The sequence below is a fragment of the Ochotona princeps genome, chromosome 7, assembly GCF_030435755.1.
Source record: "Ochotona princeps isolate mOchPri1 chromosome 7, mOchPri1.hap1, whole genome shotgun sequence".
Taxonomy (NCBI): domain Eukaryota; kingdom Metazoa; phylum Chordata; class Mammalia; order Lagomorpha; family Ochotonidae; genus Ochotona; species Ochotona princeps.
In genome coordinates this window covers 63,575,513-63,597,963 of record NC_080838.1, presented here as the reverse complement: position 1 = coordinate 63,597,963, position 22,451 = coordinate 63,575,513, and the positions used below count along the sequence as shown (strand labels likewise).

Below are 22,451 nucleotides of genomic sequence, written 5' to 3'. Positions count from 1 at the left end.
CATCCACCCAGTTCACCCCCGGCCGCTCATTTGTGGGTCTCGCTTCCTGCGATTTGCTCCCTACCCCTAGTCTCTCTCAGGATAGGGACATAATTTAAAAAGTGAAAGAAAGAGGTGGATTTGGGGACTCTGGAACAGAAAGAGGGGAAGGCAGGCCCCCGAGGTCTCGCCCTTTCACATCCTGGCGGCGCTCGGCTCCGCGCAGCCCCGGCGTGGACTGGCGCGGTCCCCACTCCCTGGGCGCACCCGCGGTGGCACAGCGCGCTCCCCAGGGTGCTCTCCGCGCCTGCCCCGGGCCGCTGGGAGACAACAGTTTCCTGGAGTGGGATGGCGCTGGTGGGAGGAAAAGGAAATGAGAAATCCATGTCCCAGGGACCCTGGGGGAGCTCTTGGGGGGCGGTCTGGGCCTCTCCACTCCACACTCGCCTTCCTGACGCTTTCACCTCCCCTGCCCCGGAGGGATGACTGAGAGTGGAAGCTGCCCAGCGGGTCCCGGGCCAGTCAGCGCCGCTCCAGGATGCGGGTGGCCTTGTGTGGGACAGGCCTCCGCCCCTCTTCCCTGGGGTCATCCACTCCCAGGCGGCCACCCTTAGCCTCGGGCTGCCGAGGCTCGGACCGCAGGCGCAGACCCCCGGCCCCTCGCTCCCCGGGGGCTGAGCCGCCAGGGCCCCCTTCCCTTTGCACCCCTTCCCACCCCGCCCGCGGCTGAGGCTCCAGATGGCGGCTCCAAGACACCGCCCCGCAGCAGCCGGCGGTCGCTCCCTCCCTCCCAGCTGCTCGGCAGAGGAGCCCCGGACCACTTGGCGAGGCGGGGGAGCTCCAGGGCAGGCTGCGGTGGGGGGCGAGTGCGCGGCGGGCAGGAGCTGGGCTGGCCGGGAAGCGGTCCCGCAGCCCTGAGGTAAGGAAGCCAGAGAGCTGACCGCCCCGGGACCACTCCCGCTTGGCGTCTCGGCCTCTCCCGACCCCGCGTCTTCTCCCGTGCGCCCAGGGCGCAGCGGCCGCGGGTCCCGAGCCCCCGCGGGGCAGTGGGCAGCGGCAGCGCAGCCGCCAGGAGGGGGCTCACGGCGGCCCTGCCAGCGGTCAGCCCCAGCCCAGCGGAAGGCCATTTAGGGCCCGCAAGGTGCCCTCTTCCGCCGGAGAGCGGTATTGCCCACCACCGAGGGCGACCACCCACTTCCCGGCTGTGCTCCACTCCTCCCGGCCCTCCTCTCGCTCCCTTCCTATTTGGTCTCCTGTTTGTCACCCCGTCTTCTGCTTGGTAACTTGGCATTGGACCCTTCTCCTAACCCTTCCGGAGGATTTGCCGACCCGCTGGGAGGCGGTGTGGAGGAGGGGGTGCGTTTCACGCCCCGGCCCCACTCCACGGGTGCCTCCCTGGGTGTCGGCTCGGTGAAGGTGGCAGCTCAAGGAGGCTGAGGTCGTTTTTTTTTTTCCGGGAGTGCAGGGAGAATTGCGACGGTTTACTTTTGGGAGGGGATGAATGACACGTTGAGAGCTGCGCTTCCCCCTCTTGCTGTGGATCGGCCTGAAGTTTACCCTGCCCCGACCCAAAGTTAGTTTCCGGGAGAACCCTCCCAGTACCCTTCCCGCCTCCGCGCAGGATCTCCAGCCAGCCTCCCCCGCCCCCCCCCCCGGGGCCAAGGCGCACTGTTTGCTTTGCGCAGCGGGTGGGCACCCGGGGAGGATTCAGACCCCCGGCCCGCCACCTCCGCGCCCACGTGACGGCCGCTGTAATCCCCAGCGTGCCGGCGCGTGCCCACAGCCAGGGGCCCTGCGAGGCGGACCCCGGGCTTTAGACCCCCGGAGGACAGCCGTAATCTCCCAGCAAAAATCCTCTCTCCATCATTAATCATCAGGACAAGCGAAGGCAACATGTGTGCCGGTGCACTGTCCGCCCTTTAATCCCGAGTGTGAGTCTGGAAACCGGCCTCAGATTGGACCCTATTAATCCTCCCCCCAGGCCAGGCGATCCCTGACCCACTAGAGTTGTTTCGGTGCAGTTTCGCTAACAGTTCGACTCGCGGGAGGGCTGTGAGAAGATGCGGGCGGCGGAGGAAGGTGGGAGCAACCGAGCGCAGAGCCGCGGCGTTGTTGCGCGCGTCCTGGGCACACTCCCACCCCCAGGCGTGCGGACTCGCCCACCTGGGGTCCCCAACTTGGGCCGGGGCGGTGACGGAGTGAGAACCTGGACCACAGGGCAGGTCTGGTGTGCTGCAGCCGCGAGCAGGGCGGGGAGTCCTCCGGGGAGCCCCCCTGGGGCTCAGGGCCTCCGGGATCTAATTTGAGAGGCTTTTCCCTGGCGAGTCTAGGGCGGGTGGCGTGGTGGAGTCAGAGTTTGAGTCCCCTGGGGCTTGTTCCTTGCTCCTGGTATTTCACTATCTTGTTCAATTAATCACCTTTCCTTTCTCCCATTTTATTCAAACCCGTTTTCCACTTCCTTCATGATCGTTATTTGCGCCATTGCCTTTTATCTGTGATTAATTAGGGAGTCAAAAATGATCATGGAGGGTCGGGCCAATAAATTAGTTTCAGGAGCAGACGGACAGACGGTCCGAACTGCAGCGTGGGTGGGCATTGGAGGCCGGGGCTGGTGGGACGGCGTGGTCCCCGCCACCACCCCGAGGGCGCAGGGAGGGGTTAAGGAGGAGTGGGGGGCGGGCTAAGCAGGGGGTCTCCGCGGGGCGCTCCGACTTCTCACCCTCCCAGCCACAAGTAATGTTTAGCGCTTGCTCTTCGCGTCTAGGAAGGGAGAGACCCGAGAGCCCGGGCTCTCGAGAGCAGGGGACGAACACGTGTGAAGTCGGGTAGTCTGGGGGGCGGGAGATCTCTTTATTTAGGGACTGGGAAGTTCGATTGACTTTTTTGTTCGTTTGATTGGTTGGTTAGTTATTTTCACAATACGGTTCCCAAGTCAGAGGGTTGCCCCCCCACACACACACACTCAGATCTTCCCTCCACTGTTTCCCCCATATTATTACATTGCCTATACCTGCAATACCAAGATACACTAAATCGCTGAAATGTTGGACTTGTGACTGCCAATTGACTGTTGCATTTCTTTCTTCCTCCCCCGTCCGAGAGAGAGAGAGAGAGAGAGAGAGAGAGAGAGAGAGAGAGAAAGAGAAAGAGAAAGAGAAATTGAGTCTGTAGAGAGCAGACCAGCAGCTCCCGGGCAGAGAGGAAAGCCCGGGCGCGCTGGCGCTCCCTGTCCGCTCCCTGTCCTCGCCAAGGCGCCCAGGCGGGTGTGGGGCTCCTCCTTTCTCCTCCGTGAAATCGATCACGCCTCCAGACGGCTGAAGGAGAGCACTTTGCCGTTCATCACAGCTTCGCCCCAGCCTCTTTAGCTTTCAATTGAAAACCAATTAAAGGTTTCTATAAATCTGTTAGCGCCCCTTTTATCTGGGGACCCCTGATGCATGCGATATTGCCCTTTAGATGCCTCTTCCGTGTTTTGTTTTACAATTGTTGTATCAATAGAATGCAGCCTTTCTTCTCCTGTCTCTATAGATACAGATACACAAGGAGAAGCAAAGCTATTCAGCCGCCTCATTTGTCCAGCAGCCTAACAGTGGAGCCCTTTCTCTACGGCTGCTTTCCCTGCCTCGGGAGCAGCAGTTATGGTAGAAGCAGATGGCTACTGATTGGGGAAGCTTTGTGGCTCTAATGCTAAATACTTTATGGAAAAGGACTTTAGCATGCTTCATTGGGCAGAGGAACAAGGGGCTGAGATTTACGGCCAGGAAAAATAAATCTTTTTTCTAGTATGGTTCCTTCTCACCAGTGGTCTTCTCTGCCCCCGGGGGTCGGACACCAAGGAATTGGTTCCATTTGATTTTCTTGTGGTTTCTGTTAACCGCAAATTTCAGCTAAGAGTCTGAGGGGGAGGGCAGACAGAGGGCCTCAAGTCTGAAATACCCTCACCCCGGGGGTCGATTGCTGCTCCACCAACAGGCACAGGATGAGCAGAAGGGACTGGGTGCTCAATGCTGTTTAGGAGCGGTGTTTTCCTGATCAGCCTGTGAGTTGCTGGTGAAAGTATCATTCTCCAGTATTCCATCAAAAACAAGCCCACAGTGTTGCAAAGTGCTGCCATGCAAACAGCCTGGGGTGATGCTGTTTGACAGGTGAAAGGGAAATCCAATAGGACTGTACTGAGGCCTTGAGCTCCCCAACTCCAAGTGGCCTGAGCTGTGTGAAGACCAGCAAAGGATGTCCAGGAACAGGAATGCAGAGTTTCAGATTCCAAAAAGACCAGCTGCAATCTCCAGCCCTCTTCTGGTCCACCCCCAGACACCTCATTCTTTTCTTCCCTCGGCTTGAGCCCCACTTCTCTGCCATCCTCGGTGGTCTACTGCCTCCAAGCCCCCTCCCCCATGAAAGGAGGCCCAACCTTTTCCCCTTTGCTGAGATCTTTCCCTTCTTGGGGACCCCAACACTAAGTCACAGGGAAATGCTCCAGCACACCACCAGCATCAACACAGCAGGCAATCCTAGCCCTGTCCCTCCACTCCCACTTCAGCCATGCTTCCGTCTTCTGATTTGAGAAACTGGTGCTGAGGCTTTTGTATTCCCGTCACCCCTTCCCTTCCTTTCTCGTGGTCACCTTGAACCTCAAAACAGAAGAGGAAAGGCCAGAGGGACAGGCATCCGGTCTCCAAGAAGTGTCCTGTCACTCGCTCCCTGTAGCAAGAGCGTTGGGCTTTAAAAATTATATTTACCCAATATTCCAAAGCAACACACACTGAAACACTTAATATCATGACTTTTGGGCTCTTCCTCTGCTGTCTTCTTAGGAGGTGACTTTGACCTCCATGGGTCACCTTGCTACACAGAAAATAACACAGAAATGCAAGTGGCCCAGCTGGGAGCTGAGCCCAACTTGCCCCTGCAATATTCCTAGCCACTCTTTTTATTTCTTGCTTAACAAGTGAGGGAATCAAGGTTCAGAAATATTAGACGAATTCTCAAGGACACATAGCCGGTAGATGGAAGAACACTGCTTAAAATCCCAAATCTCAGACTGTTAGCCACTCTCACTGGTCTCTTTCAGATGCAAGAGCAAATGCATCTGAGACAGTTAGGTGGAAGGTTTCACCAAGCTAGTGCTGGTGAACTTGGGGAGAACCATAAGCGGCCTACTGCTTGCGGTGACTGCACAGAAGTGGTGGGAAGCACAGGGAGGTGGCCCATGGTGCTCTGCAGAGCCCCTAGTGAAGGCTGGCCACCAGAAGAACTTGCCAGGCACCTGCTGCCTCGGCCACTGCGCGCCCAGATCTTGGTGTATAACAGCCAGGGTAGCTCCTAAATCCCTTGCCACCCCCACTGGGTTCTTTGGAGCTCTTCTGCCCAGCAGCAGCACTTTGGACGTCTTGGCTTTTGGCCATTGCATTCCAGCTCACCAGCCACGTGCTTTTCTTCCACGGAGTTGCCCTATAGCAGTCCTGGCCACTCGGACTTCCCCGCACTGCAATTCTAACTGGGTAGCCTGACCCTGGCTCCCTCCAGGCTCAAGGAAAGGAGTTTGGGAGCACACAGGGGGAATAGAAGTCTGGTATCAACCTACTGAATCAGGCAGCAATCCAGCTGCTCTGCCATTATGGAAGCGGGACTTAGGGAGGGAGGGGTAAGGCGGTGGAACTTTTGGATCCCTTCTGAAGGGGTCCAGGAACAGATTCCTCAGGCCTGGCCCGCTTTGTCTTCCAGTACTTCAGGTCTGCCTTGCCTAGGTCCCTGTCAAAGGGCTATTTAGTAACAATTTAATAACAAATAAAGGGAGCCAACTCTTGCTAAATGTTGGGCCAGGGCTCACAGAAACTATTTGTAAAGGACTCCCTCTTTGCCCTAGAATCGTAGATGGAGATCTGAAGCACCAACTGATTAAATTACCAGGAGTTGGTCCTTCTAGGGTCAGTTCTCCAGGCCTCAAAGGAGATTGTTCCTTAATAAAGGCACTGAGATCTCCTCAGGATGTCCAAGAGTGAAATGAAACCAGTTTCGGCTCTTGGAAGTAATCCCTTACCATCTGCTCAGCAACTGGCTTTCCAAAGCCCGCTCGCCCTCCTTCTCTCCACGAGCTGGGAGGCAGATCGTGCCAGCGTTAGCTCAACTGGAGGAGAACCGAGCCTCTCTAGGTCACCAGCAGACCAATTCCTAAGAGACTGGAATACAGGCGGCCCAGGAAGCCACCGGAGGAGCAGCCGAGCCAGGCAGTGCCCACGGTGAAAGCAGAGTTTCTGTTCGCCTCGGTCCCGCCCTCCGAACGCCTTTGCTCGCCCCGGAAAGGCAGCAGGCGACTGTTGGCAACAGTCCCAAAAAGGGGATAGGAGGACTGGAGAGCGCGGGAGATTTGGAGAATCCTGGGAGCTACCCGTTCCCCCAGCTCAGCTCCAGGCACGTCTGTAGCGCCCCCGAGCGACCGTGCTTGAGGCGTCTTCCTTCCTCACACCCACTTTGTGCACCTGCTGCCGCCTACACGTGATTCCCCCCGCGGAGGGTGGCTTGTCTAGTTCTCCCCTTGTGGCGTCCTACGTCAGGCGCTGTACTTCTGGGTGAATAACTGTACCGTTGAGAGAGCCGGTAGGTATCCTTCCCAAAACTGTGCGGGGCGCCCTCTTTGTGGCTCCCCCAGGCAGCCGGCCCTAGGGCCTTTTCTGCACTCAGCTTTGTCCTTGTGCCTTTTACTCAGACCTGAGGACCTGGAGAAATAAGGCAGCAGGCAAGATCCGAGTCCAGCAGACACACTGTGCTCTGCCTTGTTGCTTCAACTTTGGCCTCAGATTCAGCTGCGAGGGTCCCTGAGAACAGGGTCAAGTACTGTGGTTCTCCCCAAAATATTTTAACAAATTTGGGGGACTTTCTTCCCATTTTCTGGAAACAACTTCCTGGGGGCTTCAGGATGATTGTAAGATATATACAATGTTGTTAGGCACCTGGCACCTGATCTCTCTCTCTCTTTCTCTCTCTCTGTCTCTCACACACACACACACACACACACACACACACACACACGGTATCACAGTAAAACTGTACTTGAAAATACATATACATATGTAGATATATATTTCATGTGAAAGACAAGTTTACAGAGAAAGAAGTAGAGACACTCAGAGAGAGGTTTTCCATCTGCTGGTTCACTCCCCAAATTGCTATAATGGCCAGAGGTGGACTGATGCAAAGCTGGGAGCCAGAAGCTTCTTCAGGTCTCCCCCGGGGAGCAGGGGCGCAAGCACTTGGGCCATCCTCTGCTGCCCTCCAGGGCGCAGGCAGGGAGTTGGATCAGAAGTGGAGCAGCCAGGACTCGTTGGCACCCATGTGGGATGATAGTACTGCTGACTAAGCATTAGCTTGCTATTCCACAGTCTGGTCACAAGGAATGTGTTCTCTATTGTTCCGTTCAACATGCTTATCCTGATTCAGTTACTTTCCTGTCTGGCTTCACAAAAACTACTTTCTGAAAACCATGTTAGCTGAAAACAGGCTATAAGTAGCACGGAATTTGTTTAGGAACATGTCACCCAGGAAAATGACAGTCCTGGAACGTTATTTTTAATTGTTACTTTTGAAGTTATTCACTCTCAACTCTTGCACATTCACACCACACACACACACATGAACAAATCTGATCAGCTATAAAATTATTCAGATCTAAATGGAATTCTAGGCCTAGGGTATCTCCAGGCTATTATATTGAATGTATTTAATCTTAGGCAAAGGGCAGATTGGGTAAGTCTGAATGTTTTTGGAACATTAGGTTTCTTTAAACTGTGGAGGAAGTTATAAATGATATCTTAGTGGTTGTTTACGTTCCTGGAGACTATCACATCAACGCGGGAAGTAGCTTTCCACACAGCACATTCAAGGTGAGGCATATAACTTTCTACACTTGATCTTAGCCAAAAGGCTAAGAAGTGATGAGGGATATCACTTTCAAACCCCTCTCTAGACAACTCCCCCCACTTCATGCTATTTATCCAGGACTGTTTGTAGCAGTAATGTTGCTGTTGCCTACAAATTGATCTGCAAACTCCATAGCCCATTTCTTTAGGTTACATTAGTGACTTTTAAGTGTTTTTTTTTTAACTCCTATTTAAAGCTGTATAGCCTTTGTATGGAGTGTTTGGGGAGGGAGTCCCCCCCACTGAAACTAAGTTCATACCCCTGAATTGTCCTGCAACACTTGTGATTCATTTGAATTGAAAATACTGGAAGATGGCTTTCACTCAAGCACTTCACTAGACAATCTGAGCAGGACAGCAGTTTGGGTATGGGAACATAATTTGCGAATAAATTAACTGTGTTTTCAAAGCTCTAACAAAGCAGTATGAATCATCACTGTTGTGTTGTGACTTGTTGATATCTATTACTCCCCCAAACCCTTTTTTTTTCTTTTTGATCTTTCTTTTCCTTAGAGAAGCTCAGACACCTCACTCCGCAGAGTATGCTACTGGTAGGCCAAGCTACAAAGTCTTGACCTTGCTAGTCCTGTGTACATATTCCTCACTTCCCAGTAACCCACGCCTCAGATCATAAAGCCTCGGCTCAGAAAGCTGTCTAGGATCAGGTGCAATCTACGGCCCGTGCATACTATGCGCCAAACAGACTATGTGTGCTCACAGCCTAAAACAGAGAAGAAAAGTGATGAGACCCACATATCAAGTCATGATATAATATCCTTTCTCTGGTCTTTGTGAAATTTGATCTAAAACCTCTTTATTTGGCACCATTCCTAAAACCTATTGCTATTCTCAGAATGTCTATTGAGATAGCTAAACACAAACTCGAGATTTTTGGACAGTTTGTAGTCACCAGTCTGTCTGGAAAATCCTTTGTGTTAACAAAGGGTGAGGAAGCTGACTGTCTGTCTGTGATCTGGCTACAGCTTGTTTCATTGACGCAACCTCCCCACTGAGATCTGTTCAATGTCCTTCAATATGCTTGATGTCTGAGTTTGATGCAACTAGAAGATATGATGGAAAACTAGGCTATTTTTTCCTGCCCAGGTCTCTGTATATCCATCTGGGGAGAGGTTGAAGAGCTAAGGCAGTCAATGGCAGGATATTAGATATTGGATTTGGTTTGCAAGTCATTCTCACACAGGTGAGCATGAGGCATTGATTTCAGATCCGTGGTAATTGCCTCCAATATTGCTTGGGTGATGTTCAATTCAGATGCTGTTAAGTCCCTTGGTTACAGCCAGGATCCAAGGACAGGAAATGACTGATAAGGCCAAACTCTGAAAGAGCATCCAGTTCCCAGCTGAACTCCATCAGAAGCATATGTAGGACTTGGGATCCTTGAGAGAGGCTTCAGGGTTAACAAAAGAAGGCGAAAGTCCTAATGACAATAGTGCTAGAAGTAACTGCAGCAACCACCACAGCAGCATTGAAATTAGTGCCATTTGTTGAGAAAGAGGAAAGCAAAGAAAAAGGTGTGACATAAGACAGGATCTGTGCAGTCAGGAATCTGAAGTTCTTCCTCACAGGCTGCACCATTATCCACCTTGAGTCGCTGCTTTTCCCAGGTCCAGCTTTGCAAAGATTTACTCATTTCACTTGGTGAACCAGCTACAGTTCTTGGGGTGAGGAGCGGAACCAAACCCAGCTTGCCATGTGTACACAAGAAACAAAATCCACACCCCCTTACCATGTAAACCTTCATCTACTCCGCAAGTCAACCTTCTCTTGACTCATCAAGTTGCAAAATAAAACAATGATCGTGTGAAAATTAGCTTCCCACCCCTCTCTTTTTAAATCTACCGTGGAGCATTCTTTTGATGAAGACAAATGGTAGAAAACAAGGGAACAACCCTCTGTTTTAAGCATGGGACTGTTGTTTTTCCCAACCCTCCTTCCCAGCATCTCTGTTTCTATTTCATGTGCACCTAGTTGGTCAAGTTCATCCTAGAAAATTCCAAATTCTGGATGCCAGGGTAAATAATGCAACAGCTGTTCTTCAAGTTCTGTTCTCTGCCTCCCTTAACCATCACAGCCCCTCTCAGAGACCTCCCTGTCAAACGTGAACTGGAGTGAGCTGCCCATGTCTGCTTCACTGGCATCCTTCCAGGGCATTTCTCCTTCCAGTGTGAATTACCGACTCTCCTGACCACCCAACTTTTGCTGCAACAGTGTTTTGAAAATAGGATTCCAGGGGGATGAGCTAGGACTTGGAAAAAGAGGAGGAAAAAAACTGCTATGTTCCTGTTCATATAATTATCTTTAAACCTTTCAAGTTATTCTTAAATACTTCTTATCATAAAGTTAAGAGATTTGATGCACTACTTCACCATCCTGGGTGTGAAGAGGAAAGGCATTCCCATTCTAAAACCCCATTTTCTTTCTGACTCTTTCTCCACCCTCTCACTTAGGTCATAAAAGGCCCCACCTCGGGAATCATCCATCAAGCTCCCTCCAGCTTCCTCTTCCAGGACAACCCTGCTATTGCCTACTCATGAATTTTGACGATTACTGCAAGAAGCCTTGCCACAGTGGACCAAGGTGAACATGCCCGCTCTTCATTGTCTTCCTGCTAATCATTTAGTTGGAAATAAAATCCCAGGGAAAAGAGCTTCAAGCATATGCATAAACCCATCACTCCATGTAAATTTCACAAAACTATTGGTTGGGGTGCATTTCCATAGTACTATGCTTGGCTAAATAAATATCTCAACCATTCATTTAGTACCATTGGATTCCAGGAAGTAATCATGTGTAGTGATTTCAAACGAGTTTGATGCATAAATTCAAAGAGAAACAAAAAATAATTTCAGATGTTCTTTATTTCCTGTTAATGACTTACAACATTTGTAATACCAAGCGAATTATCCAAGTAGGAATTTCAACTTGATCTTGCCCATACTTGTTATCGGTTATGTTAGTCACTTAAACCATAACCATAAGACAGAGAACTGATAGGGCTAATAAAACGGGAGGGATTAATGTAGAGCTCTTTACCTGAAAGTGGAAGGAGAAATCTGCTTAGTGGGGAGATGGGATGAAAACAGAATGTAAGCCCCTCATGGCCAAATTCTCAATAAATCTTTCTCCTCTGTGATGGATAGAATTGTAGTTCTTTTCTTGTCTGAGTTTTGGAAGGTCAAGCTCGTCTACCCACAATTTATGTACCAGAAACATTCTTTATTTTATACAAACTGTAGCCAAGGTTTCAGTACTTCAAAGAAGAGTTTGTTTTCTAAATTCCCACATTTTGGAGTGTTTGCACATTTATACTGTGTCAAAGGAGTTCTCAAAAGTGGTTCTAATGTTTTCCGGGATCATGCTCCCTGGGAAAGACAAACTTTCTATTGTCTAAATAACAGCAAAGGAAGGGATTGTGGAATGTTCTGTTGAACAGATTGGTAGATTTGAAGTCCCGAACACTGCTCCCTCCCCTACACTCCAGTGCACAACATTACGTGGAACAGGCGGTAGTGTCTATGGGATCCCAACCCTCTGGCTTTGTCTCGCTTCCTCCTCTCTTGCTCATTCCTGTGCCTGTTCTGCCTTTTGTCTTTCTTCTCTGAGTTCACGTTAAATACCTGGCCACTGTTTTTTCAATCCCAAGGATGATTTTTCCAGATGTTTGTTACAATTCTTGTGACATTTCTAACATTTCCACTATTACTTCAAAGAAGTGATTGTCGGGAAACTTTCATCTGAGAGAGTGAGGAAGAGAAAGAACAAGAAACCTGGAATTCAATGGAGCAGCCAGTTGGCAGCAAAATACACCTGCAAATTCTTATATCCAGACATGTGAGTGCACTCCTTGCACTCACCATTGGTCGTTAGGAATCACTCATGGTGAAACCAAAACTGCACATATTTCCCTAATAGAAATGCCATTTCAGCAGAGACAAGAAAGTTGTAGTTCAACATATTTTCTTTGAAAGGTCAGAAGCTGGCAGGGAACTGAAGGGGGAATCCCTTTTCTGTAGGGGTCTTGCAGACCTTGCTTCTCAGGGTTCCAGCTTAATTCTGGGGAGCGGTTCTGTCTGATCAGAAGAATTTCAACTTTTGTGGGCTGAGAGAAGGGAACAGGTGATGCAGGTTGCAAACTGTGGGAGTTCTGGACACTTCATTTTTCCTGGGAAAAAACTCTTGCCTGATTTCCGTGGTGGGCAGGCACCTGCAAAAAATGTATTCTGCATCTTGCTGCCCCACTTGGTAGTGTAAAGAGGATCAGACTGGTGCAGTAAGCTGCTCTTTGCCAATCCTCAACCGTGTCACCTATTTCAACCCTAGAAGTCAACGGAAGCTGTCCTTTCTCCTCCTTAAGTTGCGGCTCTGCCCTCTCCGCTTCAGCAGGCTGCACAATCGGCCTTTCCTAAAGCTGACAGGTTGCTCGCTTTAATTGAGAGGTGGCCTGGGTGGGGCCGGGGGAATTGAGGGACCCTATTCCACTCCAAGACCTTTCCTCCAGTAGGAGTAGTGGGCAAGCCTCCCCTGTGACAAGGCGCTGCGACCCCTGCGGAAAGAGCCAACTTTCAGGCTGTTCAAGCCCTGCACTCATTAGCATTAACTGCTGCTCTAAAGGGGCCCAAGCCCTCGCCTCTAAGTGGCTCGCACACAAACGAGGCTCCAGAGACAGCCTGACATCTCCATCCACTCCCCCACCACCCACCGGTTGGACACGAAAAGCTCTACCGAGCCCATCTCGGTAATCATTTTTACTTTGAGCCCCCCTTCCTCCTACCCAGCAATCTTAGAGTATCAACCGCCCCCATTATGGAACTCCTTCGGGGACTGTGCGCACAATGCACAATGCAGAGGGTAAAAGAACCGGAACAGCACGAATTCTGTTAGCCAGGGGCTGTTCTAGCCTTCACCCCACGGTAGCCCAGTGTTCAGGAACTAGAAAAATCCTGTGAGTTCCCTGCTGAGATCTTGGTGGGGGGTGTGGTTGACCCCTCTCTTTCTCCTTACTCAGTCTCCAGGGCCACACTCTCGGAAAGGCTGAGCCAAGTTCTCATCAAAGCTCACCCTTGCTGGAATTTCGCACTGAAGGGATTGAGAGTGAGCCCTCCCGCGGAGAGCAGGTGCCTGATTTTCTACTGTCCCAGGCACTTAGCTTCGCAAAAGAAAAACTGCAGCGACACAATAGCTAAAGCATCCCTCGGGGCTAATACGCACCCTTTTTCATACAACCCAAACTCTTGGGGACTGTGCGCGGGGTGCGCGAGCGCCCTGGGTGTCACAGGTCCTCCCAGTGCCTTGTGAAACGGCGAAGGGCGGGGTGGTGGGAGGTGGGTACCGCGCTCTCCAGTCATTTTGGTACCTTCCTATCCGATCCAGAACTGACTTTCCTTTCATAGTCACCGCAAAGGGCCCAAGCTTCAGGAGGAGGTGGGTCAGGCCGCTGTCAGAGAGGCGTTGACACTCCTGGAAGGCGCTGGAGATGCGCGGGCTGCACGCAGGCCAGGGAGAAGGCTGCGAGGCAGGCGGCGCCGGGAGGGAGCGCCCAGCCCAGCAAAGAGTTAAAGGGAAGGGACGTGGGCTGTCACGCGTCATTGGGCAGATTATGTGCAGCAAACAAAAAGTGTGTGTCTGCGTGCCAGTCAGTCACTGCGTCGGGTCCATCTGTACAGCTCTCTCCGCGTCTCTCTCTCTCGCTCCTCTTTCTTTCTCTTTCCCCCCTCTTTCTTTCCCTTCATCTTTTTCTCTGCATCTCTCCTCTTCAGGCAAAGCCTACAAGACGGAAGCACCACCAGCTCTTGACATGGAAACACACTGATACAATAGGCAAAAAAGACACCTCCTCGCATCCTCCCGGTTCCAGGTGGCCTGATTTGGGCGATTCGATCCTGACCTTTTCCCCTGGTAAGTCTTTGGGCGTTTGATGGCAGAGGGGGAGGGGAATGAAGGCAGGTCTGGAGGAAAGAGTGGAAAATTTGGTCCTCGGTCTCCACGTTATCCAGAAAAATTGGGTGGGGGGAGAGAGATAATTGTTGGGGGCTCCGCTGCCAGTAAGGTTATACAAAGGGAGTAGCGGCTGGGGAGCAGTTTGTTGAAAGAGCCGGGGACTGGGGAGCCCGCGGCCGGCAGACAATGCCTGCCGGGAGGGGAGGGCGAGTGGCCCGCAGCAGCGACGGCTTTCGGCGGAACCAGCCGGCTCTAGGGGAAGGTCCTGGCGGCAGAGGAGAGCCAGGCCTAGCGCCGTCCGGACGCCGAGCTGTGAACCGCGGCGTGGCACCGGCCACCGTGTACGCGGGAAAGGCGAACCGGGGTTCCCGGCCCACGGTTTTTGTGGCCGGTTCGGGGCTCTTGGAGGCAGCGGCGGCTGCGTCTCTTAGCGCAGCGGAGCGGGGACCTTTCTCCGTATTGTTAGGTAAAACTGCATCTTAATGACTCTGTCCCTGCTGTTGCTGGTGTCAGAGACTTTTCAAAGGGAGAGAGAAATAGGGATAGAAAACCCTGAGTTGAAGAACATTGACAAGGGGAGAGCAGGATTTTCTTGCAAAGGAGAGTTCTTGGATTTCAATGTAATGTGTATTTTAAAAATTTGCAGTTGGAAATCAGGAATGTTACCTTGCACAGGGTGGAAATGTCCAGAGATAGAAGATGTAGCCAAAGAAAGTTTGTACTTTGTGAATATTTTCCCTTATTTCTGCTGTCTGGCAGCTGTATAGCTCCAGTGGTTGACATTCGGTAGACGAGAGAATTCATGAAGAAAGAGAGCGACCAAAGTTTTTGGGCTCCATTAGCTGGAACACGGGGGTAAAGGCAACACTTTGTAATCACATTTGCAAGTCTAATCAGCTAATCAATGTTAAGATTAAAATGCCCATTATTAATATTCTATATTGAACAGCTTTTGGGGGGTGTCTATATTTTACCATTTAAGTTCTGCAAAAATATATCAACTATTGCCCATTTAGGTAAAAAAAAAAATCAACTTAGAGAAATCTTTTGATGAGGTAGCAAGTAGCAACAGTGCTGCCGGGTTTTGTGCGTCTAACACTCAAGATACCTGTTTGGGACTGAGTCTTGCAGGGGGTGTCCATGGCAAAGGCAGGCAATGTCCTTTATGACAGCTTAATAGAGAGCCCTCCATTGGGGCATTACTTCTTAAATTGCTGTGGATTAAACAGCTGGACAGCCCACCGAGGACCACTCAAGCGGGGCTGCCCCCTCTTGCCCATACAGAATCATATCTAGGGAAGTGAGAATTCACCAGTCATTACACATGCTATTTCAGACAGGGGACACCTCAGGCCCGCCCTGTACCTGCTCACAACATGAGCCACACACAGCTCAATCCCCTCCCTTGTATAACAAGGTAACTGGGATTCACCCACAACCATAAATAAGCATGTCGAGAAAAAAAATAATTACCTCTGCTTGCTGCTTTTAATTAAAGTCTCCAAGGGACAGTGTTGGATTATGGTAATGAGCAGACATACGTCCCTTCTTGTAGGCTACAGAGAAAGGTTAGCTGACACAGAATTAGTGGCTCTGACACTCCACTTGAAATCCATTCGCTATGCTCCACTGTCCTCGCCTGCTCGCAGAGGCTGCTCCCCTCTTCGGGAGATCAGCTTCCAGACACCCAGAGGAGGGATACACAGGAGAGTCCTCAAGGCTTAGATGCTTCGTTCCCATGGGAAAGGCTCACCTTCACTCCCAAAACGTGTAGCTTCCCTCGTCTTCCCAGCCTTTTCGTACCTCTCTAAGTTGTCAGCCGGCTCTGCATCTTCTACTATTCCAACTTTAAAGAGAAAGGGAGTGGGGACAGGAAATGCTCCTTCATGGACGTCTTTATAAAATATGTCAGGTTAATCTGCTTTATTTTTGGAATCAGAGCTTATGCAAAAATTAGGCAAATGGGAGACAACTGTGGTTGCCAGGCTCTGCCGAGTTCCTTGCTGGTAGAAGCGGTCCTGTAACTCACTTCCTTGTCCCGCGTGTTGTCTGTCCCCAGTGATGGAGGATTCGGGTGTCCAGCGAGGCCTCTGGGATGGAGATGCCAAAGCTGTCCAACAGTGTCTGACAGATATTTTTACCAGTGTGTACACCACCTGCGACATCCCTGAGAATGCCATATTTGGTCCCTGTGTCCTGAGCCACACATCCCTGTATGACAGCATAGCGTTCATAGCTCTCAAATCGACAGACAAGAGGACAGTCCCTTACATCTTCCGGGTGAGTCTCTGCCAGCGCTGTGTGGGGGTGTGATGGCAGCGGTCTGTTGAAAACAGGATCATTAACAGCAGATAGGTCTTCTGAATGCAGAAAATGCGCCAAGCCAAGCACTCCTTGCTTCCACACCACACATTAGAAAAGGAAAACCAAAGTGTCACCTGATTGTCTCAGATAAAAGGCAACATGTGTCTTGAAATGCCAGCAAGGTCTAAATCAGTGCCTCCACTTTGGGCTCTCCTGGCGATAAACTTGACTTCCTAAATTTAGGGGGTGATTTCCCTGGGCCCGAGGCTATTTGCACACTGCGCGCTTTCTGTAAGTGCTGTTACTTGCACTGGGTACAGAGTTTTCCGTTCCTGCAGGCCTCCTGCTCTCCTAAATAGTGCTTTCTAGGGTAACATTAGCTGGTGCCCAGAGTTTGCATTTAAATAAAAATGTTAATGGTTTTGACAGTAAGGCATCCTTGAATCCATATGCTTGAGTTTGAAGATAAAAGACCTCTCACTTCCCATTCTCCTTTTATAAAGGAGAGCTATTAATTAATTGGGCCAAAATTAGGAAGATGAGTGCTCAGAATCATCTGTAAGATCAAAGCTTGCTTTTATTTTTTCTGAGACAAAACAAAATTCCCCATGTGTACGCAATGTGGGATGATTCAGAAGTAAATGATTAAGAGGCTAACCTGACGTTAATTCTAAGAAAACATTTCCTCATTCAACCTTCAACCAATATATGAAAATGACGACTTAAATAATCTACATAACGGATGGCTATCTCGGCCACTGGCTGCCACTGGGGACCTAGTGGGGCCAAGTTTTTGGAAGCTAGGTCTCATGGCTCGGAAAGGATTCTCAGCGGCAGGGTCCCAGTGCGTCTGGCTGCACTCTCTCACACAGCTCTCCCCTCCCCTCTTCCTGTCTGCTCGCTTCTATTGCAAACCGCAGGTCGACACCTCGGCGGCAAATGGTTCCTCGGAAGGTCTCATGTGGCTGCGACTGGTCCAGTCAGCCAGGGATAAGGAAGAGCAGAACCTGGAAGCCTACATCAAAAACGGACAGCTCTTCTACCGCTCTCTCCGCAGGATCGCCAAAGACGAGGAGTTACTCGTTTGGTACGGCAAAGAACTGACTGAGTTGCTCCTGCTCTGCCCCTCCCGATCTCACAGCAAAATGAACGGTAGGTCGGCTCGCGGCCTCCGCGATGGGGCCCTTCGCTAGCCAAGGGGAGAGCTTCGGGGAGCAGCGTGGCGCGCCAGTCCTCGCTGGGGGAAAGCTGCTGACCTGGAGTCCTTCCTGGGTGTAGATAGGTGTGGAGCCGTCGGGGGACCTCTGGGGCTGACTAGCTTCAGTCAGCAGGGTGGCTGGATCAGGTTGGGGGAGCTTAGGCCCTGTTGGGTTGGGATAGGGAAAAGGGCGGGGATGATGGCACACTGGCCTGCCGAAGATGGAGAGTAACCATGTGCTATGCACCCGCGCGCGTGTGTGTTTACTCACCAAGCAGGGTCGTCCCCCTACACATGCCTGGAATGCAGCCAACGTTTCCAGTTCGAGTACCCCTACGTGGCGCATCTGCGCTTCCGCTGCCCCAAGAGACTGCATAGCGCTGAAATGAGTCCCCAGGACGAGCAAGGTGGCGGTTTGGGCACCAAGGACAACGGGGGCATAGGCGGGACCAAAGACCACCACCACCAGCAGCAACAGGAGGCACCCTTGGGTCCGGGTCCTAAATTCTGCAAAACGGGCCCCATCCACCACTATCCGGCACCCTCGCCCGACAGCGGCAACCCACCTGCCGCGTCCGGAGGCAGCAGCGCCAAGCCATCCACTGACTTTCACAATCTGGCCCGGGAGCTGGAAAACTCCCGGGGAGGCAGCAGCTGCTCCCCAGCCCAGAGCCTCGGCCTCGGCGGAGGCGGCCACCAGGAGGCGGAGCTGAGTCCCGACGGCACCGCTACGGGCGCCTGCAAAGGGAAGAGGAAATTCCCGGAGGACTCGAGCGAGGGCGGCGGCTGCGCTGGGCTGGTCGGGGGCCCGACCCGCTTCGCCGAGCGGCCCCTGCCGGCCTCCAAGGAGGACCTGGTGTGCACGCCGCAGCAGTACCGCGCCTCGGGCAGCTACTTCAGCTTGGAAGAGAACGGGCGCCTCTTCGCGCCGCCGAGCCCCGAGACCGGCGAGGCTAAGCGCAGCGCGTTCGTGGAGGTGAAGAAGGCGGGCCGCGTCGCCAATCTGCAGGAGGAGGTGGCCGCCGACGGTGCGGGAGCCGGAGCCGAAGATCAGGACGCTGGCGGGAGCAGCGGCGGCTCCTCAACGCCCGCGGCCGCGTCGCCCTCGGGCGCAGAGAAACTGCTGACCCCGCGGCCCGGGGGTCCGCTGCCGGGTCGGCTGGAGGGCGGCAGCCCCGCGCGGGGCAGCGCCTTCACCTCGGTGCCGCAGCTGGGCGGCGCGGGCGGTGGTGGCGGTGGCGGCGCAGGGGCTGGCACGGGCGCTGCGGCCTCTGGCGGCGGGGGTGGTGGCCAGAGCGCCGCGGGCGACGAGCGCAAAAGCGCTTTCTCGCAGCCGGCGCGCTCCTTCTCCCAGCTGTCCCCGCTGGTGCTGGGCCAGAAGCTGGGCGCGCTCGAGCCTTGCCACCCTAGCGACGGCGTGGGCCCCACCAGACTCTACCCCGCTGCTGCAGACCCTCTGGCCGTGAAACTCCAAGGGACGGCGGACCTGAACGGAGGCTGCGGGGCTCTGCCCAGCGGCGGCGGCGGCGGGCTGCCCAAGCAGAACCCCTTCCTCTACGCCACCGCCTTCTGGCCCAAGAGCTCTGCGGCGGCAGCGGCCGCTGCGGCAGCGGCCGCGGGGCCCCTACAGCTACAGCTGCCGTCGGCGCTCACGTTGCTGCCGCCGTCCTTCACCTCGCTGTGTCTGCCAGCGCAGAACTGGTGTGCCAAGTGCAACGCCTCCTTCCGCATGACCTCCGACCTGGTGTACCACATGAGGTCGCACCACAAAAAGGAGTACGCGATGGAGCCCTTGGTGAAGCGGCGGCGGGAGGAGAAACTCAAGTGCCCCATCTGTAACGAGTCCTTCAGGGAGCGCCACCACCTCTCCAGGCACATGACCTCGCATAACTGACACCCGAAGGACCCCGGCGTCCCACGAGCGCGCGCGTACAGTCGAGCCACCTGCAGGAACGAAGGCGCAAGGACAGCACCGCTTCCTTGCGCCTGGAAGCATTGCACCTCGATGCAGACAGGTGCACACACAACACTCGCACACGCACACATACACTTCGCTGCCAGAGGAGTCCTCCCATTCAGATGTTTACCCGGAACACATTCGCAGGAATCGGGATGGTGGATTTTTGATTGATGGGTTGTTTGAGGGAGTTTTTGCTTTGAATGCACGCATTTTCACTTTCCAAAAAAAAAAAAGGTACATTTTTAAAAATGTCATATATTGCAACATATTGATGCATTTGTCATACATTTCTACTTAAATTATTAAGCACTTGCAATTTAGATGTAATAATTATATGTAAGGACAAAATTTATTTTAGATATAAAGGAAACGAGGAAGGTGGGATGCTTTCTGCATTCTTGAGGACAGTTTGTGTTCTTACAAAAAGAAACAAAATGAATAAAAAGGGGATTGCCGTTCAGTTTCAGTTTCCAGGGGGAAAGTGCATGTATCATGAAATGATTATATAGACTTCAATGAAGAATGTCATCAATTATGTAAATATGTATTTCCTTTTAATACAAAGTGTAATTTTGTGCCAGTGAAATGGAGTCTCACTAGTCGTGTGTTCCTTTTATCCTCGGAAAGATTTATTAAACTTTATAGTTTATCTGGATATGTTGAATGCTTTGACAATAAATGACTATTTTCCTCAAAGCAATTATTTGGAAAGTTTTAAAAAGTCCCTTTTTTTTGTATTTAATGGCTGTACTTTGAGCAAGCGTTTGTTTCCATGGAGTCTCTGAGAGAGAACAGGAGAGAGGAATGAGAAACGTTTGCCTGGTGAGGTGCGTGCGCTTTGGAGCTGTAGCCAGAAGTGCTGGACCTCTGGGTCAAAAGCAGTCCTTTACACAAGGTGCCTGCCAGGCAGCTGGAGCTGGAGGCACGGTCCTTTTGTTAGCAGGCTAACTGGCACATTCACAGGTAACCAGAGAGTTTTCAGGCCTAGGTCTGGGAGGCCAGAGGAAGCACTCAGTTGAGGTTCTGGAAGAGAGCCTGTAGTGCAGGGCCCATGAGCATTCTGCCGTGATCTAGGAGGCAACCTCACGAAGCATGACTCTGTATGTACTGGAGAGCTCCGTGTTCCTTCTGAAGGCCTCCACAGCCACAGGCCTCCAGAAAAAAAACAAATCCTGAAACATGTTAATACAGAAAAATCTGACAAATGTCATCCTTTCTCCACCCTTTCCTTTAAGGAAAGTCCCTTGATACGCTTGACAACCTGACAATTCTTATTAATGAGAGCAAGGGGCAGGGGAGGGCTGTTTATGGGTAGCTGTAAAGCCTAGTGAGCTTGAGGTAGCATGCATTGTCCATGGCTGACTCCATAATCCATGGATGCTCTAGAAGCAGGCACTCCCCGGGCTTGTCACAGGACCTGTCCTGCTGTTCCCCTGTTTCTTCACAACCAGGAGAACACCTGAAGAAGGGCTTGAAATGAGAGGCTGGCTTCCACGCCAGATTCCATGACAGGCTTTTCAATGCCTTTTTCTAAAAGCCTGGCAAAGCTGCTACAAACAAACCATGGCTAGGGTGAGGGGGAAGGGCACAGTTAAAAACTAGGTGTAGGTGGGCTTGGCAGCGTGGCCTAGTGCTAAGGTCCTTGCCTTGATCCCATATGGCCGCTGGTTCTAATCCCGGCAGCTCCACTTCCTCTTTATCTCTCCTCCTCTCAGTATATCTGACTTTGTAATAAAAATAAAAATGAATCTTTAAAAATAAATAAATAAATTTAAAAAATTACTTAAAAAAAAAACTAGATGTAGGGAAAAAAGCAGTTTTTGTAAGGGCTTGTGGCCAAGGTTGGTGAAAAAGTTGGCTTCCTTAGAAACATGCCAATGTTGTGTGTGTGTGTGTGTGTGTGTGTGAGACTTCCCTGAGGGCTGCTCCTGGTTTGCCTAGGCACCAGTTGCGTGTTCTGATGCACACCCCACCTAGTGGCCCGCAGCACCCTTGTTGACCCCATTTGACCAACAGGTTGGCTTTTTTTCCATCTGTGAGAGTCAGCAAGGCTGCTTCTGCATCAGGCAATTTCTAGCATCAGGATTTATTTATTTATTTACTTAGCCTAATGCGTTAACCAGACTTTGAACCTAAAGGAAACTTGCTACAGCAACCCAAACCGGCTGTGGAGACAATTTACTGATAGCAGGAAGTGAGGAAGATTTGGGGGAGAAGGGAGAGATGGGAACTGAAGAGAGGTGTAAATCCCAAATAGCTGGATTTTAAGGTCTCTGGAATAAGCATCATTTTGTTTTTCAAACACACGGGTGCAACTTGTCCTGGGGCCTACGTTTGAGAACACTTTAAGGCCCTTCGGCCTCTTCTCCACGGTCCTCCTGTAAGCTCCTTTTCACCCAAGGCAAGCATCACCTGTTGGGGAATCAGAGGAGAATTCAAATTGGGGGGGAAAAAGTAGGAGAATCCCGCAAGTTTTGAAAAGGGCTTCCTCTGCTTTGGGAGTCCTTTTCTGCAGCTGGTCGTTACGATCCCATCTGAGCGGCGGCCCACGCGATGCAGCGGAGTGCCCTCGTGGCAGACAGTTCAGGTCTGGCTGAAAAGATCCACGGATCAACCCGCTTATCCCAAAGTTAGTTTCTTCCGCAGTCAAGGCAAAAGCAGAAACTATTTTAATGGCGCTCTGTAACCCTTCTGATAACATCCTAACCCTCTGTCGAAGCCCATCCCTTTCTCAGCTGGGGGTTGGGGAGAGGGTTCTAACCCAGCCCATCTGCCAAGCGCTTGGCCGAGGTCGTGGGCGGAGCTGTCTGCTCGCAGCTGGGAAGGGTACAAGGTCACCGGGTTAGGCAGGCGTCAAGGCAAGCGTGTCCCACAGAGTGCGCGCCAGGTGGCTCGAACTTGGAAGTCCGAGCAGATGGCTCGGCTTTTGAATGTTGGAACTGCGTGCGGGTCCCAAATACCAGGGGAAGAGAAAGGCAAGAGGTTTCAGGCACAGGCGTCTGTCGGCGTCCGGAGGAATTTCTGAGGGTGGCCCTGCGCCTAGGGCTGCGAACCCCGGGGCAGGTGCTGGTTTCCGATAGGCGTCTGTGGATGCGGACGCGCGCACTTCCAGGGTGTGCTTGAAAGCTGCAAGCGG

At 52.0% G+C, this 22,451-nt stretch overlaps 1 protein-coding gene across 3 annotated transcripts; it reads left to right on the top strand.

The window, feature by feature from the left end:
* Positions 1–625: 625 nt before the first annotated feature.
* PRDM8 (PR/SET domain 8) lies at positions 626–19,311 on the top strand. 3 transcript variants are annotated; one of them, XM_058666716.1, is made up of 6 exons: positions 626–898; positions 10,364–10,493; positions 13,673–13,811; positions 15,913–16,133; positions 17,078–17,309; positions 17,634–19,311. In XM_058666716.1, the coding sequence occupies exons 4-6, from the start codon at positions 15,915–15,917 to the stop codon at positions 19,247–19,249; spliced, it is 2,067 nt and encodes a 688-aa protein (XP_058522699.1). In that variant the 5' UTR covers positions 626–898; positions 10,364–10,493; positions 13,673–13,811; positions 15,913–15,914; the 3' UTR covers positions 19,250–19,311. The 3 variants fall into 3 exon arrangements, with proteins under 3 accessions (XP_058522699.1, XP_058522700.1, XP_004590673.2); XM_058666717.1 differs by lacking the exons at positions 626–898; positions 10,364–10,493 and having other exon boundaries at positions 13,578–13,811; XM_004590616.2 differs by lacking the exons at positions 626–898; positions 10,364–10,493; positions 13,673–13,811 and having other exon boundaries at positions 15,777–16,133.
* Positions 19,312–22,451: the final 3,140 nt, after the last annotated feature.

Excerpts from the sequence above, each read along its gene's own strand:
- PRDM8 (XM_058666716.1), top strand. The coding sequence starts at position 15,915 with ATGGAGGATTCGGGTGTCCAGCGAGGCCTCTGGGATGGAGATGCCAAA. Across the intron at positions 16,134-17,077 it reads CAGTCCCTTACATCTTCCGG|GTCGACACCTCGGCGGCAAA; the intron begins GTGAGTCTCTGC and ends TGCAAACCGCAG. Across the intron at positions 17,310-17,633 it reads ATCTCACAGCAAAATGAACG|GGTCGTCCCCCTACACATGC; the intron begins GTAGGTCGGCTC and ends CTCACCAAGCAG.